Source organism: Grus americana, chromosome 22 (assembly GCF_028858705.1).
Source record: "Grus americana isolate bGruAme1 chromosome 22, bGruAme1.mat, whole genome shotgun sequence".
NCBI lineage: Eukaryota > Metazoa > Chordata > Aves > Gruiformes > Gruidae > Grus > Grus americana.
Window position 1 is genome coordinate 1,056,950 of NC_072873.1, and position 17,201 is coordinate 1,074,150.

General features: G+C 71.6%; 1 protein-coding gene across 9 annotated transcripts; it reads left to right on the forward strand.

Moving 5' to 3' along the window:
• The first annotated feature begins 893 nt into the window (after positions 1 to 893).
• HDAC5 (histone deacetylase 5) lies at positions 894 to 16,119 on the forward strand. 9 transcript variants are annotated; one of them, XM_054801468.1, is made up of 27 exons: positions 912 to 1,008; positions 2,146 to 2,278; positions 4,737 to 4,811; positions 6,720 to 6,940; positions 7,825 to 7,963; positions 8,052 to 8,166; positions 8,266 to 8,393; positions 8,480 to 8,611; positions 8,905 to 9,017; positions 9,415 to 9,546; positions 10,012 to 10,231; positions 10,361 to 10,581; positions 10,822 to 11,091; positions 11,570 to 11,726; positions 12,396 to 12,529; positions 12,618 to 12,738; positions 12,851 to 12,900; positions 12,996 to 13,103; positions 13,763 to 13,818; positions 13,930 to 14,017; positions 14,120 to 14,239; positions 14,339 to 14,436; positions 14,545 to 14,663; positions 14,741 to 14,874; positions 15,105 to 15,189; positions 15,598 to 15,751; positions 16,022 to 16,119. In XM_054801468.1, exons 2-27 carry the CDS (start codon positions 2,257 to 2,259, stop codon positions 16,059 to 16,061), a joined length of 3,252 nt encoding a protein of 1,083 aa, XP_054657443.1. In that variant the 5' UTR covers positions 912 to 1,008; positions 2,146 to 2,256; the 3' UTR covers positions 16,062 to 16,119. The 9 variants fall into 9 exon arrangements, with proteins under 9 accessions (XP_054657439.1, XP_054657442.1, XP_054657440.1 ...); XM_054801470.1 differs by having other exon boundaries at positions 9,418 to 9,546; XM_054801471.1 differs by having other exon boundaries at positions 7,828 to 7,963.
• Positions 16,120 to 17,201: the final 1,082 nt, after the last annotated feature.

The window sequence follows — 17,201 nt, forward strand, 5'->3', positions numbered from 1 at the left end:
CACGTGCTGCCCACCAGCTGCCTGTGCACTCACACGTGCGTGCAGCATGACGCCAGCTTGCCACATATGCACGCATGTCTGTAGGTGTGCGCAGAGCATACCTGTGCTATTGCACACTCACTTGTCATAGGTGCACTTGCATGTGTGCAATTGCCTGCCAGCCTGTTGTGCACACGCATTCACACGTGGATGTTCACACACTCTCATCCAAGAGCAATTGCACACCAACCTCTTGTGCGTGTATGTGTGTGTGTGTGGGGCTGCATGCCAGCCTGTGGCACACGTGTGTGCTATTGCATGCCGCTATGCCATGCACACTCACACGTGTGCCGTTGCACACCAGCCCGCGGTGCACGCACTCAGATATCCCATTGCACACCAGCCTACGGTGCGCACACACACTCTTACGTGTGGGTCATTGCATGGTAGCGCGTGGTGCACGCTCACACGTGTGCTGTTGCGTACTAGCACACAGCACCACCGTGTTATGCACGCTCACCTCTCTGCCATTGCACACTAACCCACGCCGTGCACGCACATGCACTCACACACGTGCGCTATCATGCACCAGTGCGTGGTCCGTGCTCACGCTCACGTGTGTGCTATTGCACACCAGCCTGTCACACCCAGGCCATTGCACGAGGCCGCGGTGCGCGCTCACACGCCCTCACGCGCGTGGCATTGCTCACGCTGCACACGCTGCACACGCTGCACACGCTGCACACGCTGCACACGCTGCACGCTCCCACGTGTCGTTGCACGCCCGCCCGCGGTACACGCTCTCTCACACGCGCGTGCCGGCGCCCCCCGGCCCTTTAAGACGCCCCGCCCCCACCCCGCGCCCCGCCCCCGGGGAGGGGGAGGGGCGAGGCTATTTTTAGCGCAGGGTTCCATCACGTGACGGCGAGTGACGTCACCGAATGTTGTTGTCGGGGCGGGCGGGGCCCCGCTGCAAAGATGGAGGGGCGGCGGGGCGCGCGCGGGGCGGCGGGGCCGGGCACCGCGCAGGTACCGGGGGGCGTGGGGGGGGTGCGCGCGCGTGTGCGTGTGTGTGCGTGTGCAGTGCGGGGGGGTGCAGTGGGGGGCACCGAGCAGTGCGGGGCGGGGGCAGCGGCGGCGGCGCGGGGCGGGGGGGGGTTACGGTGTGCGCTGGGGGGGGGGCACCGGGCACCGCGGGGGGGCTGCAGCGGGCGGGGGGGGCGCCGTGCAGCGGGGCTTGTGCGGTGCAACGGGGGGGGGGCGTGCAAAGGGGGGGGCTGTGCAATGGGGGAGCCCCGTGCAATGGGGGGGGGGGGCCGTGCAATGGGGGGGCCCCGTGCAATGGGGTGGGGGGGCTGTGCAATTGGGGGGGGCCCCGTGCAATGGGGGGGCCCCGTGCAGCAGCGGGGTTTGCGCCGTGCAGAGCGGGGGGAGGCCCGTGCGCCAGCGCGGCGGCTCCGCAGCACGGGCCGTTTGCAGACGGGGGGGGCCCCTTGCACCGCGCCGGGCTCGGGTCTGCCGGCAGCGCCGCCTCCCCCCCACCCCCTCCGCCCGTGGGGTCCGTCGCGCCGCTGGGGAGCCGAGCGTGGTCCCCACGCGTGGCCTTTTCCGACCCCCATCTCGGGGTGATGCCGCGGGGCGGGGGGGGGGTACAGCACCGGGGGGGGGGGCAGTCGGGCCCTGAGTGTGCGTGTCCCCCCGTGGGGCTGGGTCCGACCCTGCTGAAAGAGACCCGTGGGGAGGGGGCCCACGCGTGTCCCTAAAGGGTGGCACCGCAGGGGGTCCGGGGGGTTGCGCTTCCCGCCATCCTCCCCGGGGTCCCTGTTTGTGCCCCCCCCGTTTTCTTGCAGAGCCTTGTGTAACGCTGCCCACCCCCCGTTCCCTCTGCTCCCCCCCCCCCGCGGGGATCCCCCTTTCCCGGGGGCAGCAGACAGGAGCGGGGCCGCATCCTGCCCCCTCCTCCTGCCAGCGGATGCTGAGGGGCCGGGGGGGGGCACGGTGCTGGATCCGACCCCGGGCAGATGCTCAGGGAGGGGGGGGCACGCACACCCCCTGGGACGGATCCGGCCCTCGGCTCCGAGCAGCCTGGGGACCCCCTGTTTGGTGCTTGGGGGGGCACCAGGTGGGGGGGGCCAGGGGTGCTGACGAGGGCGCTTGGTCCCGCAGGGCTCCGGTGCGGCGCGGGCACAGCCCCAGCACCCCGGCCGGCGCTGACGGCTTCTCCGGACAGCCGCCTCTCCGCGTCCCCCCGGCACCCGCCGGCACCCGCCGGCCGCCATGGACCCCCAGAGCGACGCAGGTGAGACAGGGTGGGGGGGCTGCACCCAGCCGGGCCCCCTGCCCTGCGCCGGGCATCGTCCCCGTCACCCCTGCCTGGGGGTGGGGGCCCCACCGCGGCCCCCCCGCTCCTCGCCCCGGCACCCATCGGGTGTCACGGATGGGGACCGCCGTGCCACGGCAGCGTCTGACCCCGCACGGCGCATCAGCACCGCGCCCGCCGCCGCCGCGCGGCTCATTAGTGTCCGCGTGGGTGTCACCGTGCAAGACGGGCGCGTGCGGAGCGGCGGTGCCGGGGCTGTGCCAGGTGCCCGGGACTGTGCCAAGCCGCCCCCGGCCCCGGTTATCCCGGATCCCCGGCATCCACCTGCTGCGGGGGGAAACTGAGGCAGGGGGTCAGGTCACCGCCGTGGCGCGGGTCGCACGGCGGCCGCTTCGGTTCTTCGCGGGTGAAATCCGGCGGCGCTGCTCGGTGGCGGGTCCCCGCGGAACCCGACGTGCCGAGACGCGGGGTCCCCTCGGTGACACCCCGCGGTGGCGGCGCATGGGGACAGCCCGGGTGACCGCGAGGGCCGTGCCCGCGCTGCATCGGCTGCCGCTGGCTCCTCGTCAAAGCTGCCCTGTAATTAGCCCGGTGGGAATTCCAGCGACATCTGGACACACGCTCGGCTGGGAACGAGCGGCTCTGCCGACCCCCGTGGCCGCCTGCAGCCTTCGGGAGGGGAAACTGAGGCAGGGGGTGGTGGCTGAGCCCCCCCATCCCGCTGGGGACTCGCTGTTGGTTCGGGATGGGGGCGTGTGTCCCCTCTGTCCCCAGACCCTCCCCGGCGCCGCTCGCCCCCGGTGCCGCCGCTGCCCGTTTGCTGCCCGCCGGTATTTTTGGAGCGCCGCCCGGCACGGGGCTGGCACGCGGCGCGGTGGCACGGGGACGCGGCCCGGCCGCCTCTGTTGTCCCCTCCTGGCCGTTCTGCGGATCCGGCTGGGGCTGAGCCCGGGGGGCGTCAGGGGCCCCGTGGGGGGAGACGCTTCACGGGACGAGACCCTGCGGCTGCTGTGATGAGCTGGGCCGTTCTCAGCCGGGCATCCCCGGGGCTGCGTCCGTCCCAGGGACGTGGCAGAGGGCACCCCGGAGCCTGGGGGTCCCCAATCGCCCTTTGGGTGCTCTGTGTCCCCCAGGGCTCTCTGCTTGCACCCCTTTCCCATGCTCACCCCAAAGCCAGGCTGCAGCGGGGGGGGTCCGAGCATCCCCCGGCATCGCATGGGTGGCGGTACCGTCCCCGGGGCGCAGGCACCCGGCTCCCCTCCGGCCCTCCTGGGGTGCCTGGGGGTCCCCACTTCCCCCCCCCCATCCCACAGATGTGCCACCACCTCTGGAAGGGGCAGCCCGTGCTGGGCCACCTCCCCACCCCGCCAAGGTGCCGGCTGTGCCGGGGTGCCGGCCGGTGCGCGCCCGGGGGTCCGGCAGCCGGGAGGGCTCGTTCCCGTGGCCTCCTGCCCGCCGGCGGCACCAGGAATAGCCGGGCTGACGTCAAGCCCCAGAGCACCCCGGGGGGGCAGGGGGCCGGGGGGGCAGCCCGTAAATATCCCGGCTATTAAAAGTCTGGGCTCGGGATTAACGCGCTGGTAAATAAACGTGGCTGCTGCCGGCGGGGGGGTTACGTGCGGCCGGAGGGGCGCGGGGAGGGGGGGTCCCCACCTCGGCCCCTCGTCACCCCCGGCCCCGCTGAGCCGCTTCGGGTCACTGATCCGGCACGAAAGGCGCTGGGTTGGCGTCTGTGCCCCCGTGCCGCCCCGGGTACCCCCCGCCCCTGGGGGGTTCCTGGAGCAGGGGAGGGGGGGCCGCTCGCCTTCGCTTTCCTGGAGCGGGGGCTAATCCCCCCCCAGCATCACCCGGATTTTATTCCCGGCAGCGCTGATGCGGATTAACGTCCCCGGCAATTAGGGGCTCGGCGGGGATGGGGGGGCGGAATGGGGCTGGGGTGCCCCCCGTGTCCCCCCCCGTGCAGGGACAGCCCCTCTCCTGTAGTGCTGGGGACAGTTTGGGGGTACGGCCAGGGCTGTGGGGGGGGGTGTCGGGGGACACACACACACACACGGCGCACCCCGTCCCACGGGAGCTGTCGTGGCTCCCCCCGGCACGCTGCCCTATTTATAGCCGGCTCCTCCCGTGCGCTGGCTATTTCCAGGCGCCCGAGAGAAGAGCCCGGGGGGGGGGGGGGGCGGGACCGCGGGGTGGCTGTGGGCAAGGGGGGGTCACCCAGCCCCCCCCACCCGGGATGGGGAGCTGGGTCTGTTCCCCTCGTCCCTTGCTCCGGGGGTGCTCGGTGGCCCCTGGCCGATGGCTCCCCCAGCCCCTCGTGCCGAGGGGGGGCCTGGGTTTGGGGGGCTGAGGTTGGAGGGGGGGACGTGCCCCAGGGCTCCCCCCACCCCCCCCGTGATGCTGCACCCCATTTACGGGAGGGATGGCCGTTTCTCCGCAGAGGGGGGGTCTGGCCGTGAGCCCTCGCTGGAGCTCCTGTCCCGCGCCCAGCTCCACGCCGCCCTCCCCGCCCCAGGTGAGTGCTGGGGGGTCCCGGCCCCCCACCCCGCTCCCAAACCCGGTGGCATCCCCCCCCCCCCGCCGGCACCGGTCCCGTCCCCAGGCGTCCCCTTGCGTTGAGACATTTCGGCCGTGTCCCCCCCCCCCCCGGGGCTCTCCCTTGCCGTGGGGCTGGGGCAGGTTGGGGGGGGACACACGTGCCCCCCAGCATCGTTCCCATGACAACCGCGGTGCTCCCGGCCAGATCCTGCACGCGTGGTGCGGGGGGGTGCCGCGAAGGGGCACGGTGTGACGGCGTGGGAGCGTGCAGCCCCTCGCACGGGTGTGCAAAGGGGGGAGCTGCTCCTTGCACCTGTGTGTGTGCAAGGGGGAGAGCCGTTTTCCTTGCACGGGTGCGTGCGAAGGGACCCTCCTTGCACGGGTGCCCCCCCCGCTGGCAGCGCTGCCCGTCCTGGCCTGCCCATGGCGGGGGGACGGGCGGGGGTCACTGGGAGGGTCCCTGCCCCCCACGTCCCCATTACCCGCAGCCCCCCCCCGTTGCACCCCCGCGGGGACGGTGCCACCCTCGCAGAGGGACCCGCTGCCCTGCCTGGGGGGGGGCCCTTCGGTTTGGGGGGGCCCGTGGGCACCCAGGGGTTAAGCAGCCCCCGTCCGTCCCGGGGGAGGGGGCTGGCCCGAGGCGGTGGCCCCCCCGGCAGGGTGGTGGCCCCCCCGGCAGGGTGGTGGCCCCGGCCCCTGGCCAGCCCAAAGCCACTTCTGAGCCCCTAAGTGCAGGTTTGCCCGGGGCTGGGCTGGCTGCTGCCCCCGCCCCTCCCGCCGCTATTTTTAGCCCCCCCCCGGGTGCTGCTCCCCCACCCCCCATGCCGGGGCTGGGTGCTGCCACCCCCCGTTGCACCCCAACACCCACCGCTGTTGCATGTGTGTCCCCAAAGTGGGGGGCTGGCAGGTCTGGGGGGCTGCAGGGGCACCTCTGTGCACACATCCCCCCCCCCCCCCCCAAATCTGCCCCTGCGTGTGGGGCAGCCCCAGAGCCGCCCCCCCCGGGGTGAATTGGGATGGTGAGGGGGGGCTGGGGGTTCCCCTGCCCCATGGCCCCCCCTTGCATGTGAAGGGGGGGGCTGGCACTGACCAGGGGTGCTGCTTGGCACTGGGGGCACTGGTACATACTGGGGGGGCTGGATGGTATATGGGGGTGCTGGTTCATACTGGGGGGGCTGGTTGGTGCTGGGGAAAGGGGGCTGGCACTGAGGGGGGCTGTTTTTTCATGGCGGGGGGCTGGCACTGGGGGGGCTGGTTGGTACTGGGGGGTGCAGTGTGGTACCAGGAAAGGGGGACTGGCGGGTTTTGGGGGGGCTGGCTGCCCGGGGGGCTGGCAGTGGGTGGGGGGGCTGGCAGAACGGGGGGGCTGGTGCCCGAGCGCCGCGGCACGGTGATGGTGACGTCCGCGGGTCCGTCCTGGGCACACGTCAGTGCCCGACGTGCAACCGCGCGCATGGGGTGGGGGGGGCCGGGGCGCATTATCATGCAGCGTGCACCCCCCGCCCCCGCCTTCCTGTTTGCGTGGGGGTGGGGGGTGTCCCCCCCGCTGCCGTACCCCTCCATCGGGGGGGGGGGGGCAGGGGCCCGGACGCCTGGGCTCCCTCCCTGGGTCCTTCGCTGATGGGGGGGTGGGCTGGGGGGTTGCGGGGGGGTTTGTGCCCATCGCCGGGTTGGGGCTTGGGGGGGATGTACGTGTGGGGGAGGGGGCTCGATCCTGCCCCCCCCAACTGCCCTCCATCCCTGGGACACCCTCAAACTGCTCCCCCCCCCTCCCTGGGACACCCCAAACTTCTCCCAGCACCCCCTCCCTCTCTCTGGACACCCCAAACTACTCCCCCACTCCCGGGACACCCCCAGACCTCCTGAGCCCGCCCGCTGCCCACAGGGGCGGAGGGGCCGGCGGAGGCACTCGGGGTGCCCGAGGTGTGCGGGGAGCGCCGGGGGCCGGGACTGGACGCGGCGGCGCGGGAGCGGCAGCTGCAGCGGGAGCTGCTGGCCCTCAAACAGCAGCAGCAGCTCCAGAAGCAGCTGCTCTTCGCCGAGTTCCAGAAGCAGCACGAGCACCTCACCCGCCAGCACGAGGTGCAGCTCCAGAAGCACCTCAAGGTGGGCTGGGGGGCGGTGGAGCCCATGGGGGGTGTCACCTGCCCGGGGCGATGGGGATGCGGGGGGAGATTGGGGGTGATGGAGGTGGGGAGATGATTGGGGGTGGTGGAGCCGTGGGGCATCCCGTGCCTGGGGTGATGGAAATGGGGGGGGGGGAGGTGATTGGGGGTGATGGAAATGGGGGGGGGGGGGAGATGGTTGGGGGTGATGGAGCCGTGGGGCATCCCGTGCCTGGGGTGATGGAAATGGGGGGGGGGGAGGTGATTGGGGGTGATGGAAATGGGGGGGGGGGGGAGATGGTTGGGGGTGATGGAGCTGTGGGGCATCACCTGCCCGGGGTGATGGAAAGGGGGGGGGGAGGTGATTGGGGGTGATGGAAATGGGGGGGGGGGGAGATGATTGGGGGTGATGGAGCCATGGGGCATCACCTGCCCGGGGTGATGGAAATGGGGGGGGGGGGAGGTGATTGGGGGTGATGGAAATGGGGGGGGGAGATGGTTGGGGGTGATGGAGCCGTGGGGCATCACCTGCCCGGGGTGATGGAGCTATTGGGGGGCATCCCCTGTCGGATGATGGAGCTGTTGGGCAAAGACTGGGGGTGATGGAGATGTGGGGGCACCACCCGCCTGCGGTGATGGAGCTACGGGGGGGGGAGGTCCGGGGCGATGGAGGTATGGGGGGGGGGCATCACCTGTCTGGGGCGGTGGAGCTGGGGGTGATGGAGATTTGGGGGCGTCATCCGTCCGGGGCGATGGAGCCGCGGGGGGGGGGGGGGGGGGATCAGGGGGGTGTCAGGGCAGGGCGGTGCGCGCACCCCAGGGCCTGGCCCCTGGCGGGGGTGGGAGACGGGGGGCGCCGGGCCGAGCCCGCCCGCGGTCCCGCAGCAGCAGCAGGAGGCGCTGGCCGCCCGGCGGCAGCAGGAGCTGGAGCAGCAGCGGCAGCGGGAGCGGCAGGAGGCCCTGGAGCAGCAGCAGCGCCTGGAGCAGCTCCACGCCCTGCGCACCAAGGACAAGAGCCGCGAGAGTGAGCGGGGGGGCGATGGGGGGGCGGGGGGGGGGGGCCGGGGGAGGTGCTGCCCCCCATCCCGGATCTGTGTGTCCCCCCCCCCCAGGCGCCATCGCCAGCACGGAGGTGAAGCTGAAGCTGCAGGAGTTCCTGCTCAGCAAGACGAAGGAGCCGGGCACCGGCCCCCCCAACCATTCCCTCCCCCAGCACCCCAAATGTTGGTAGGTCACCCCCCCGAACCCGGACGACCCCCCCCAAACCGGGGCGGGGGGGGACCCAGGCGTCCTAGCGGGGTCTCTGCCGCCTTCGCCCCCCCCCAGGGCTCACCACACCTCGTTGGACCAGAGTCCCCCCCCCCAGACCGGCAGCCCGGGGACGCCCCCGTCCTACAAACTCCCCCTCCTCGGCACCTACGACGGCCGGGATGATTTCCCGCTCCGCAAAACCGGTGGGTGCCGGGCCGCCGGCGGGAGGGGGGGGATGCCGGGAGCCGCGCCGGGGCTAACGCCGCTTCCCGGGTGCCCCCCCCCGCAGCCTCCGAACCCAACCTGAAAGTGCGCTCGCGGTTAAAACAGAAGGTAGCGGAGAGGAGGAGCAGTCCCCTGCTGCGGAGGAAGGACGGCACCGTCATCAGCACCTTCAAGAAGCGCGCCATCGAGATCACCGGTGAGCGGGGGGGCACGGGCTGCGCCGGGCCGCCTGCCTCAGTTTCCCCGAGTCGCCGGGCGTTTCCCGTGCAGCGGTGGGGGCCTCCGGCCGAGGCCCTGGGGCCCCTCCCCGGCTCACCGGGACGGGCACGTGCTTGTGCAGCACGCGTGCGCTTGCACGCCTTTGCACGTGCACGCACACTCAGGTGCAGGCTACCCCGTCCCTCCCGCGGCCGTGGGCCCTGGCAGGGGAAACCGAGGCGGGGGAGGTTGGTGGCAGTAGCCCCCCCGTGACGCCCGCCGCCCCCGCAGTGTCCTCGGTGTGCAGCAGCGCCCCGGGCTCCGGGCCCAGCTCCCCCAACAGCTCCCACAGCGCCATCGCCGAGAACGGCTTCACCGGCTCCGTCCCCAACATCCACGCCGAGGTAGGAGCTGCCGGGGTGGCACACGCGTGTGCAGGGCGCGTGCTGCGGGCATGCTCAGGGTGCACGCGCGTGTTCGGGTGCGCACAGTCAGGGCATGTGCTTGGCGTGCGCGCGTGTTGCTGCGAGCGCGCTCAGGGCGCGCGTGCCTGTGTGTTTAGATGCGTGCAGGCAGCGTGTCTGGGTGCACACGTGTGCTTGAGCACATGCAGCCAGCGTGTGCACGTTCCAGGTGCACACACGTGCAGCCAGCGTGTGCACGCTCAGGGTGCACGCGTGTGCTCAGGTGCACACAGCCAGCATGTGCTCTTGGGACTGCAGCTCGTGCGTGTGCGCGGCGTGTCTGGGCACACACGTGTGCGCGCTCATGGCGTGCTCATGCTGTGTCCCCACCCCGCAGCAGCTCCTGCCCCCGCACCGAGCCCTGGCCCTGGACGGCGCCAGCCAGCTCAGCCTCTACACGTCCCCGTCGCTGCCCAACATCTCGCTGGGGCTGCAGGCCACCGTCACCGTCACCAACTCCCACCTCAACGTGAGTGGGGCCGGCGTGGGGGGGTTGGCGTGGGGACCCCGCACCTGGGGGGGGTGGCGTAGGGGCGGTGTGGGGACACGGCAGGGGGTGGCCCGGGGACCTGGCGCCTCGCTGGCTCGGCGTGGGGACGCTGTGCCCGTGGGGTGGCGGTCGGGTGTGTGTGGGGGGGGTCCAGGCAGGGACCCCCGGTATCCGGCCCCCGCTGTCCTCCAGCGCCGAGTTTGTGCCTCAGTTTCCCCAGGGGAGAGAAGCCGAGGCGCGTGGGTGAGGACTGGCAGCGCCCCAGCGTCCCCGGTTTGGGGTGCTCCCTGGCTGGGCTGGGGGGTGTCACCCAGGCGTCGGGGTGGGGGTGTCACCCGGCGCCCCAAGGGGTGACGGTGGGTGGGAGCGTCCCTCTGCCCCCGCGCGTGGCTGCCGGCGGGCTTGGGGGCGGGGGGGGCTGCATCCCATCCTCGGCCCCCGCAGGCGTCCCCCAAGCTGTCGCCACAGGCGGAGGCCGAGCGCCCGGCGGTGCCCACCCTGCGCCCCGGGGCCGCCCTCACCGGCAAGTTCCTGAGCACCTCGTCCATCCCGGGCTGCCTGCTGGGGGTGGCGCTGGAGGGGGACCCCCCCGCCGGCCCCGCGTCCCTGCTGCAGCACGTTCTGCTGCTGGAGCAAGCGCGTCAGCAGAGCACCCTCATCGCCGGTGAGTCCCCTGCCCTGCCTCAGTTTCCCCAGCTTGCAAACCCCCCTCCTCGTCCCCCCAGCTGGATTTTGGGGCGGGGGGGGGGGGGGGGGGCCGGGGCACCCCGCTGATGGTGGCCGGCTCCCGCAGTGCCGCTGCACGGGCAGTCGCCGCTGGTGACGGGGGAGCGCGCGGGGAGCGTGCGGACGGTGAGCAAGCTGCCGCGGCACCGGCCCCTGAGCCGCACGCAGTCGTCCCCGCTGCCCCAGAGCCCCCAGGCCCTGCCCCACGGCGCCCTGCCCCACGGCGCCCTGCCCCACGGCGCTCTCCAGCACCACTTCCTCGACAAGCAGCAGGTCCAGCTGGGCAAGGTGGGGCGGGGGCTGCCGTGGGGCTGGGAGAGGGGCTGGGGTAGGGGGTGGGCACGGGGGCTGGCACGGGGTGGGCGTGGGGCTGGGGTGGGGGGGGCTGGGGGGCGCGGGGTGGATGCGGGGGGTCTGCGGGGCAGAGGGGGTGCAGGGCAAGGGCTGGCATGGGGTGGCCGTGGGGCTGGCCGTGGGGTGTCGGGGCGGGGGCAGTTTGGCCCCCCGCACCCACCGCCCGCCCCCCAGCTGCTCCCCAAGCCAGGGGAGCTGGCGCGGCAGCCCCCCACCCACCCCGAGGAGACGGAGGAGGAGCTGACGGAGCAGCAGTCGCCCCCCCCGGGTGACGGGGTGTCCCCCGGCCCCCCCCTCGCCTCCCCCGAGGCCGGGGACCCCCCGGAGCAGCTGCCGGCCCCCGAGGGCTGCGGGGTGCCCCACGAGGAGCCGGGCGACAGCGGGGACGAGGCCGACCCCCCCGGGGCCCCCGACGTGGCCGAGCTGAGGGTGACGTACCAGCAGGTGAGAGCTGGGGGGGTCGGGGCGGGGGGGGCCCCCGCTACCACCAGCCCCCGAAAGACGCCCCCGCCCCCCCCCCAAACTCGTGCGCGAGCGTCCCCTGTGCACGAGCATCCCTTGCACGCGCACGTCTCTTGCACGAGCATCCCTCTCCCGAGCGCCTGGTCCCCGCTCACCGGCCGGCCGTGCCCACCCCCACCCGGCTACCTGGGGGCCCGGCCCCCCCCCGCACGCTGCCGCAGCGATGACTCGGAGGGGCCGGTGACTCATCCCCCCCTCCGGCCTCCCAGCTCCGTCGCCCCCGCGCTGCGGCCCCCCCCGGCCCCCGCCATGACTCATCCCTCCCCCCCAACTCGGACGTGCCCCCCCCAAACCCCCCCCCCCCCCCAATCCTGGCGGGTGCGGGGACGCGGCCGTGCCTCGTGCGGGGTGACGGCCGTGGGGCACCGGGGCTGACGGGGGGGGGCCGGGCCCCCCCCAGGTGTTCCCCGAGGCGCCGCTGCAGCTGTACCCCGCCCCCCCCCTGGGCCTCCTGGCGCTGCCCCACCCGGCCCTCGCCCGCACCCAGTCGTCCCCCGCCAGCGCCGGCGTCAAGCCCCCCGCGCCCGACGGGACCCCCAAGCACCTCTTCACCACAGGTACGGGGGGGCACCCGGGGGTGTCCTGGGCTGGGGGGGCTCCTGTCCCGCGGGGTGCCCCGTCCGTCCCTCAGTGGGTGCTTGTGCCCCATGGGTGCCCCATCGCTCGGGGTGCCCGTGTCCTATGGGGTGCCCCATCCCTTGGTGTCCCTTGGGTGCCCACGTGCCGTGGGGTCCCCCTGTCCCCTGGGGTGCCCGGTTCCTTTGGGTGCCATGGGGTGCCCCATCCCTTGGGGTGACATGGGGTGCCCCTGCTCCCTGGGGTGCCCCATCCCTCGGGGTGACACGGGGTGCTCCTGTCCCATGGGAACCCCCTGACCCACGGGTGCCCCATCCCTTGGTGTCCCTTGGGTGCCCATGTGCCGTGGGGTCCCCCTGTCCCCTGGGGTGCCCGGTTCCTTTGGGTGCCATGGGGTGCCCCATCCCTTGGGGTGACACAGGGTACCCCTGTCCCATGGGAACCCCCTGACCCACGGGTGCCCCATCCCTCGGGGTGCCCGGGAGCACCCACCTCCCACGGGGTCCCCCTCTCCCATAGGGTTCCCCATCCCGCGGGGTGCCTGGGGTTCCCCCTGCGCTGCGGGGGGGGGGGGGGGGTGGGGGGGTGGCGGGGGGGGGGGGGGGCCCGGGGGCCGGGGCCAGGCGGGCCGCTGTGGCTGCCCGCCGCAGGCGTGGTGTACGACACGTTCATGCTGAAGCACCAGTGCGCGTGCGGGAACACCAACATCCACCCCGAGCACGCCGGGCGCATCCAGAGCATCTGGTCGCGCCTGCAGGAGACCGGGCTCCTCGGCAAGTGCGAGGTGAGGCACCCCGCGCCCCGGGGGTCCCCTCTTCGACCTGGGGTGAAAGTGGGGGGAGGGCTCATCCCTGCGTCCCCCCCCCCCGCAGCGCATCCGGGGCAGGAAGGCGACGCTGGAGGAGATCCAGACGGTGCACTCGGAGCATCACGCGCTGCTCTACGGCACCAGCCCCCTCAACCGCCAGAAGCTCGACAGCAAGAAGCTCCTGGGTGGGTGCTGGCGGGGTGGGGGGACACCCGGGGGGTCCCCCCATTTTGGAGCCGGGGGGACGCCGTCCCCGCCGCCCCGTCCCCCCCCGTCACGGCCCTCTCTGCCCCCCAGGTCCCATCAGCCAGAAGATGTACGCGGTGCTGCCGTGCGGGGGTATCGGGGTGAGTGCCTGGGGGGGGGCAGAGGGGGGGTGTCCCCGGCCGGCCCGGCCCCGCTGACGTGTCCCCGTGTGTCCCCCCCCCCCCCCCCGTCGCAGGTGGACAGTGACACCGTGTGGAACGAGATGCACTCGTCCAGCGCCGTGCGCATGGCGGTGGGCTGCCTGGTGGAGCTCGCCTTCAAGGTGGCCACGGGCGAGATCAAGGTGAGCAGCGGGGAGGGCTGGCACACACGCGCGTGTCCTCGCACGCGGCCCCCGGGGGGGGGTGTGCTGGGGGCGCGCACGCTTACCTGGGGAGCAGCCCCTCGCACATGCTTGTGCGCACCGCCCGTGCGTACGCTCGCCTGGCGGCGTGACGGCCCTTGTGCGAGCTCGCGTGCAGCACGGTGGTTTCTTGCGCGCTTACCTGATCCTCACGCGTGTGCGCGCGTGTGCGCGCGCACCGTTCTTACGCGCGCTTACCTGGATGTGCAACGGCCCCTGGGCAAACTTGCGTGTGCGTGCACCGCTCTCGTGCGCTCTTACCTGGGTGTGTGACGGTCCTCAAGAATGCTTGTGTGTGTGCACCGATACTATGCACGCTTACCTGGGTGTGCGTGGCAGCCCTTGTGCACGCTTGCACGTGTGCAGTATTCTCGTGCGTGCTCACCTGGATACGTGACAGCCTCTGTGCAAGCTCACACGTGTTGTGCACCGCTTCTGTGCACGCTTACCTGTGAGCGTGCGATGGTCCCCAAGCACGCTTGCCTACACGCTTACCTGGGTGTGCATCGTGGCGCTCGCGTTGGTGCGCACCGTGCGCACGTGCTGCTCCCTGGCACGCTCACCCGGGCGTGCACGCGTGTCCCTCTGTGTCCCCGCAGAACGGCTTTGCCGTCATCCGCCCCCCGGGGCACCACGCGGAGGAGTCCACGGCCATGTGAGTGTGGGGCCGCACCGGTGGGACCCCGGGGCTGGGGGGGGCTGTGGTGACCGGGGGGCTGCCCCCCCCTTCCCCCCCTCCCCCGCGCTCACCCTGCCCCCTCCCCAGGGGCTTCTGCTTCTTCAACTCGGTGGCCATCTCGGCCAAACTGCTCCAGCAGAAGCTCAGCGTGGGCAGGATCCTCATCGTGGACTGGGTGAGGCCCCCCGGGAGCAGGATGGGGACACCCCACCCCCCCCAGGAGTGCGGGGGACCCCGGGGATGAGGGGGGGTCCCTGACGCCGCTGTGCCCCGGCAGGACATCCACCACGGGAACGGGACCCAGCAAGCCTTCTACAGCGACCCCGACGTGCTCTACATCTCCCTGCACCGCTACGACGACGGCAACTTCTTCCCGGGCAGCGGGGCGCCCGAGGAGGTACGGGGGGGGGCGGGGGGGCCGCGGGGGTGGGGGTCACCCCATGGGTGGGGGGTGTCCCCCGGCTGCGGCGTTGGGGTCACCCGTGGCTGTGCCCAGGTCGGCAGCGGGATGGGAGTGGGCTACAACATCAACATCGCCTGGACCGGCGGCGTCGACCCCCCCATCGGGGACGTGGAGTATCTCACCGCCTTCAGGTGGGGGTTCTTGGGGGGGGGGTCCCCGTGACCTGGGGGGGGTTTCTGTGATTTGGGGGGTCCCCATGACCCCCATTCTTCGCTTGGTGCTGAGCCTCTGCCCCTCAGGACCGTGGTGATGCCCATCGCCAACGAGTTCTCCCCGGACGTGGTGCTGGTCTCGGCCGGCTTCGACGCCGTTGAGGGTCACCTCTCCCCGCTCGGCGGCTACTCCGTCACCGCCAAATGTGAGTGGGGCGCGGGGGTGTCCCTGGGGTGGGGACCCCCACCGAGCCTCTTGTCACCCCCCCTCGGTGCCCCCCAGGTTTCGGCCACTTGACGAAGCAGCTGATGATGCTGGCGGGGGGCCGGGTGGTGCTGGCGCTGGAGGGGGGGCACGACCTGACGGCCATCTGCGACGCCTCGGAGGCCTGCGTCTCTGCTCTGCTCGGCCTGGAGGTATGGGGGTCACCCAGGGGACCCCCCCCACCATGTGGGGACCCCTCCTGCCCCCCCCGGCCCCCTCGAGGTGCAGGGTGTATCGGGGTGCACACCCTGTGCCGTGCCTCAGTTTCCCCTCTGCTGACGAGAGGGGCTTCGATCCCATCCCTGCTCTTGGCGGCAGGGGGGGGGTTTGGGGGTGCTGGTGGCAGGTTTGGGGGTCTTGATGGTTCCCCCCCCGCCCCCAGCTGGAGCCCCTGGATCCGTCCCTGCTGCAGCAGAAGCCAAACGTGAACGCGGTGGCCACCCTGGAGAAGGTCATCGAGATCCAGAGTGAGACCCTGCGGCCGGGGGGACACGGGCCCTGGGGGGGTCCCTGGGGGGGGTTCCTGGGGCTGATTCCCTCATGGGGGGGCACAGAGGAGGCCCCAGGGCTGTCCTGGCCATCGGGGACCCCGGCGGGTCTGTCCCTGCCATGGGGGGGGGGGGTGGGTCACCGGGGCTGTCCCTGGGATCTGGGGGGGTCCCCGGGGCTGTCCCTGCTGGGGGTGGCACAGGGGCTCCCCGGGTTGTCCCCGCCATGGGGGTCCCCTGCTCCCCCCCGGGTTGTCCCCGCCATGGGGGTCCCCTGGGTCCCCCTGGGTTGTCCCCGCCATGGGGGGTCCCTGCTCCCCCCCGGGTTGTCCCCGCCATGGGGGTCCCCGCTCCCCCCCGGCGGTGCCCAGCCCCGCGTGCCCGCAGGCAAGCACTGGGCCTCGGTGAAGCGCTTCGCGGCGGCCGTGGGCTGCTCCCTGCTGGAGGCGCAGAAGGGGGAGGCGGAGGAGGCCGAGACGGTGACGGCCATGGCCCTGCTCTCCGTGGGCGCCGAGCAGGGGGGCACCGACCCCCAGCCCAGGTACGGCCCCCCCGGGATGGCCCCGGGGTGTGTGGAGCCACGCGTGTCCCTGGGGGGGCTGCGCGTCCCTGGGGGGGGGCACGGAGCCACGCGTGTCCCTGGGGGGGGGGGGATGATGGACACGTGTCCCCCCAAATTGGGGTGTCCCACCCCACGGGGAGCCGGGAGGGTTGGCGGGGGGCAGCTGTGAGGGGTGCCGAGCCCCCGGCGTCGCTGCCTCAGTTTCCCCGTGCGGGGCTGGGCGCTCAGAGCCGCTCTGCCCCCGGCCAGGCCGGCGGAGGAGCCCATGGAGGCCGAGCCCACGCTGTGAACGCGCTGGCCCCTCGCCGCGCGGCCGGGAGCTGTTTTCCGTTTCCGAAAAAAAGAAACACCAAGAAAAGAAGAAACACACACACACACAAAAAAAAAGTATTAAAAAAAAAACACATAAAAAAGAAAAAAAGGACAAAAAAAAACCCGAAAAGGAAGAAACTGGGAGGAAAAACAGAAAAAAGAGGAAAATATTTTCTTTTTCTATTAAAAAGAGGAGAAAAACACAAAAAAATACCCCCCGTCCTGTCGGACCCCAGCTCCACGCGGTGTTTGCGGTCGTGTCTCTTGTGCAGCATCGGTTCCACCAGCGCCCCGCTCCTCCCGCCCCCCCCGTCCGTCGGGTTTTCCCGTTGCTGCCCCGGGCCCCCCCGGCCCCCCCCCGGCTCCTCTTTTTTTTTTTTTTTTTTTTTTTTTAGGGGGGTTTCCTTAATTTTCTCCCTTTTTTTCTTTCCCCCCCCCCCACTCCTTCCCTCCCTGGCTCCGGCGTCTGTCCCCCGCCCCGGGGGAGGCAATGGGAAAAATTCGTGCCTTTAATTATGTCAGGTTTTTTTTTTAATGCCTTAATTTCCCTGTGATTTTTTTGGGTTTTTTCATTTTTATTTTTATTTTCACTTGGCGTCCCCATTTTGGAGGGGGACAGAAGATGCAGGGGACGAGCCCCGTCCCTTTGTCACCCCGGGGCGATGGGCGACGGATCCCGGCACCTTCGCTGAGATAAAACTTTGTCCCTTCCTAAGAGAGGAGGAAAAAAAAAAATGGAAAAAAAGACAAAAAAAAAAAAAGAGGAAAAAACACTTTACTTTTCCTGTTACTTCACCAGCCGGAGGGGACTTGGAGCGATTTTAGCTTTAAAAAGAGAGAAAAAGAAAAAAAACCCCAAACCCCCCACACAAAAGAAAGGTATATAATTTTATTACAGATGTATTATTTAATAGTATTTTTTTAATGGGCGGCACCGGCCGCGGTCCGGGGGCGGGGGGGGGCGGGGGGCCGGGGACGACGCTTTGTGGTGTAAGTTATTCCGGGGGATTTTGGGGTGGCTCGGGGGGGGGGTCCCCAAATCGGGGCAGTGGTGGCGGAGATGGGGCTGAGGGCGCGTCCCCTGCCGCCTCCCCCAGCCCGGGGGGGGGGGGGCACC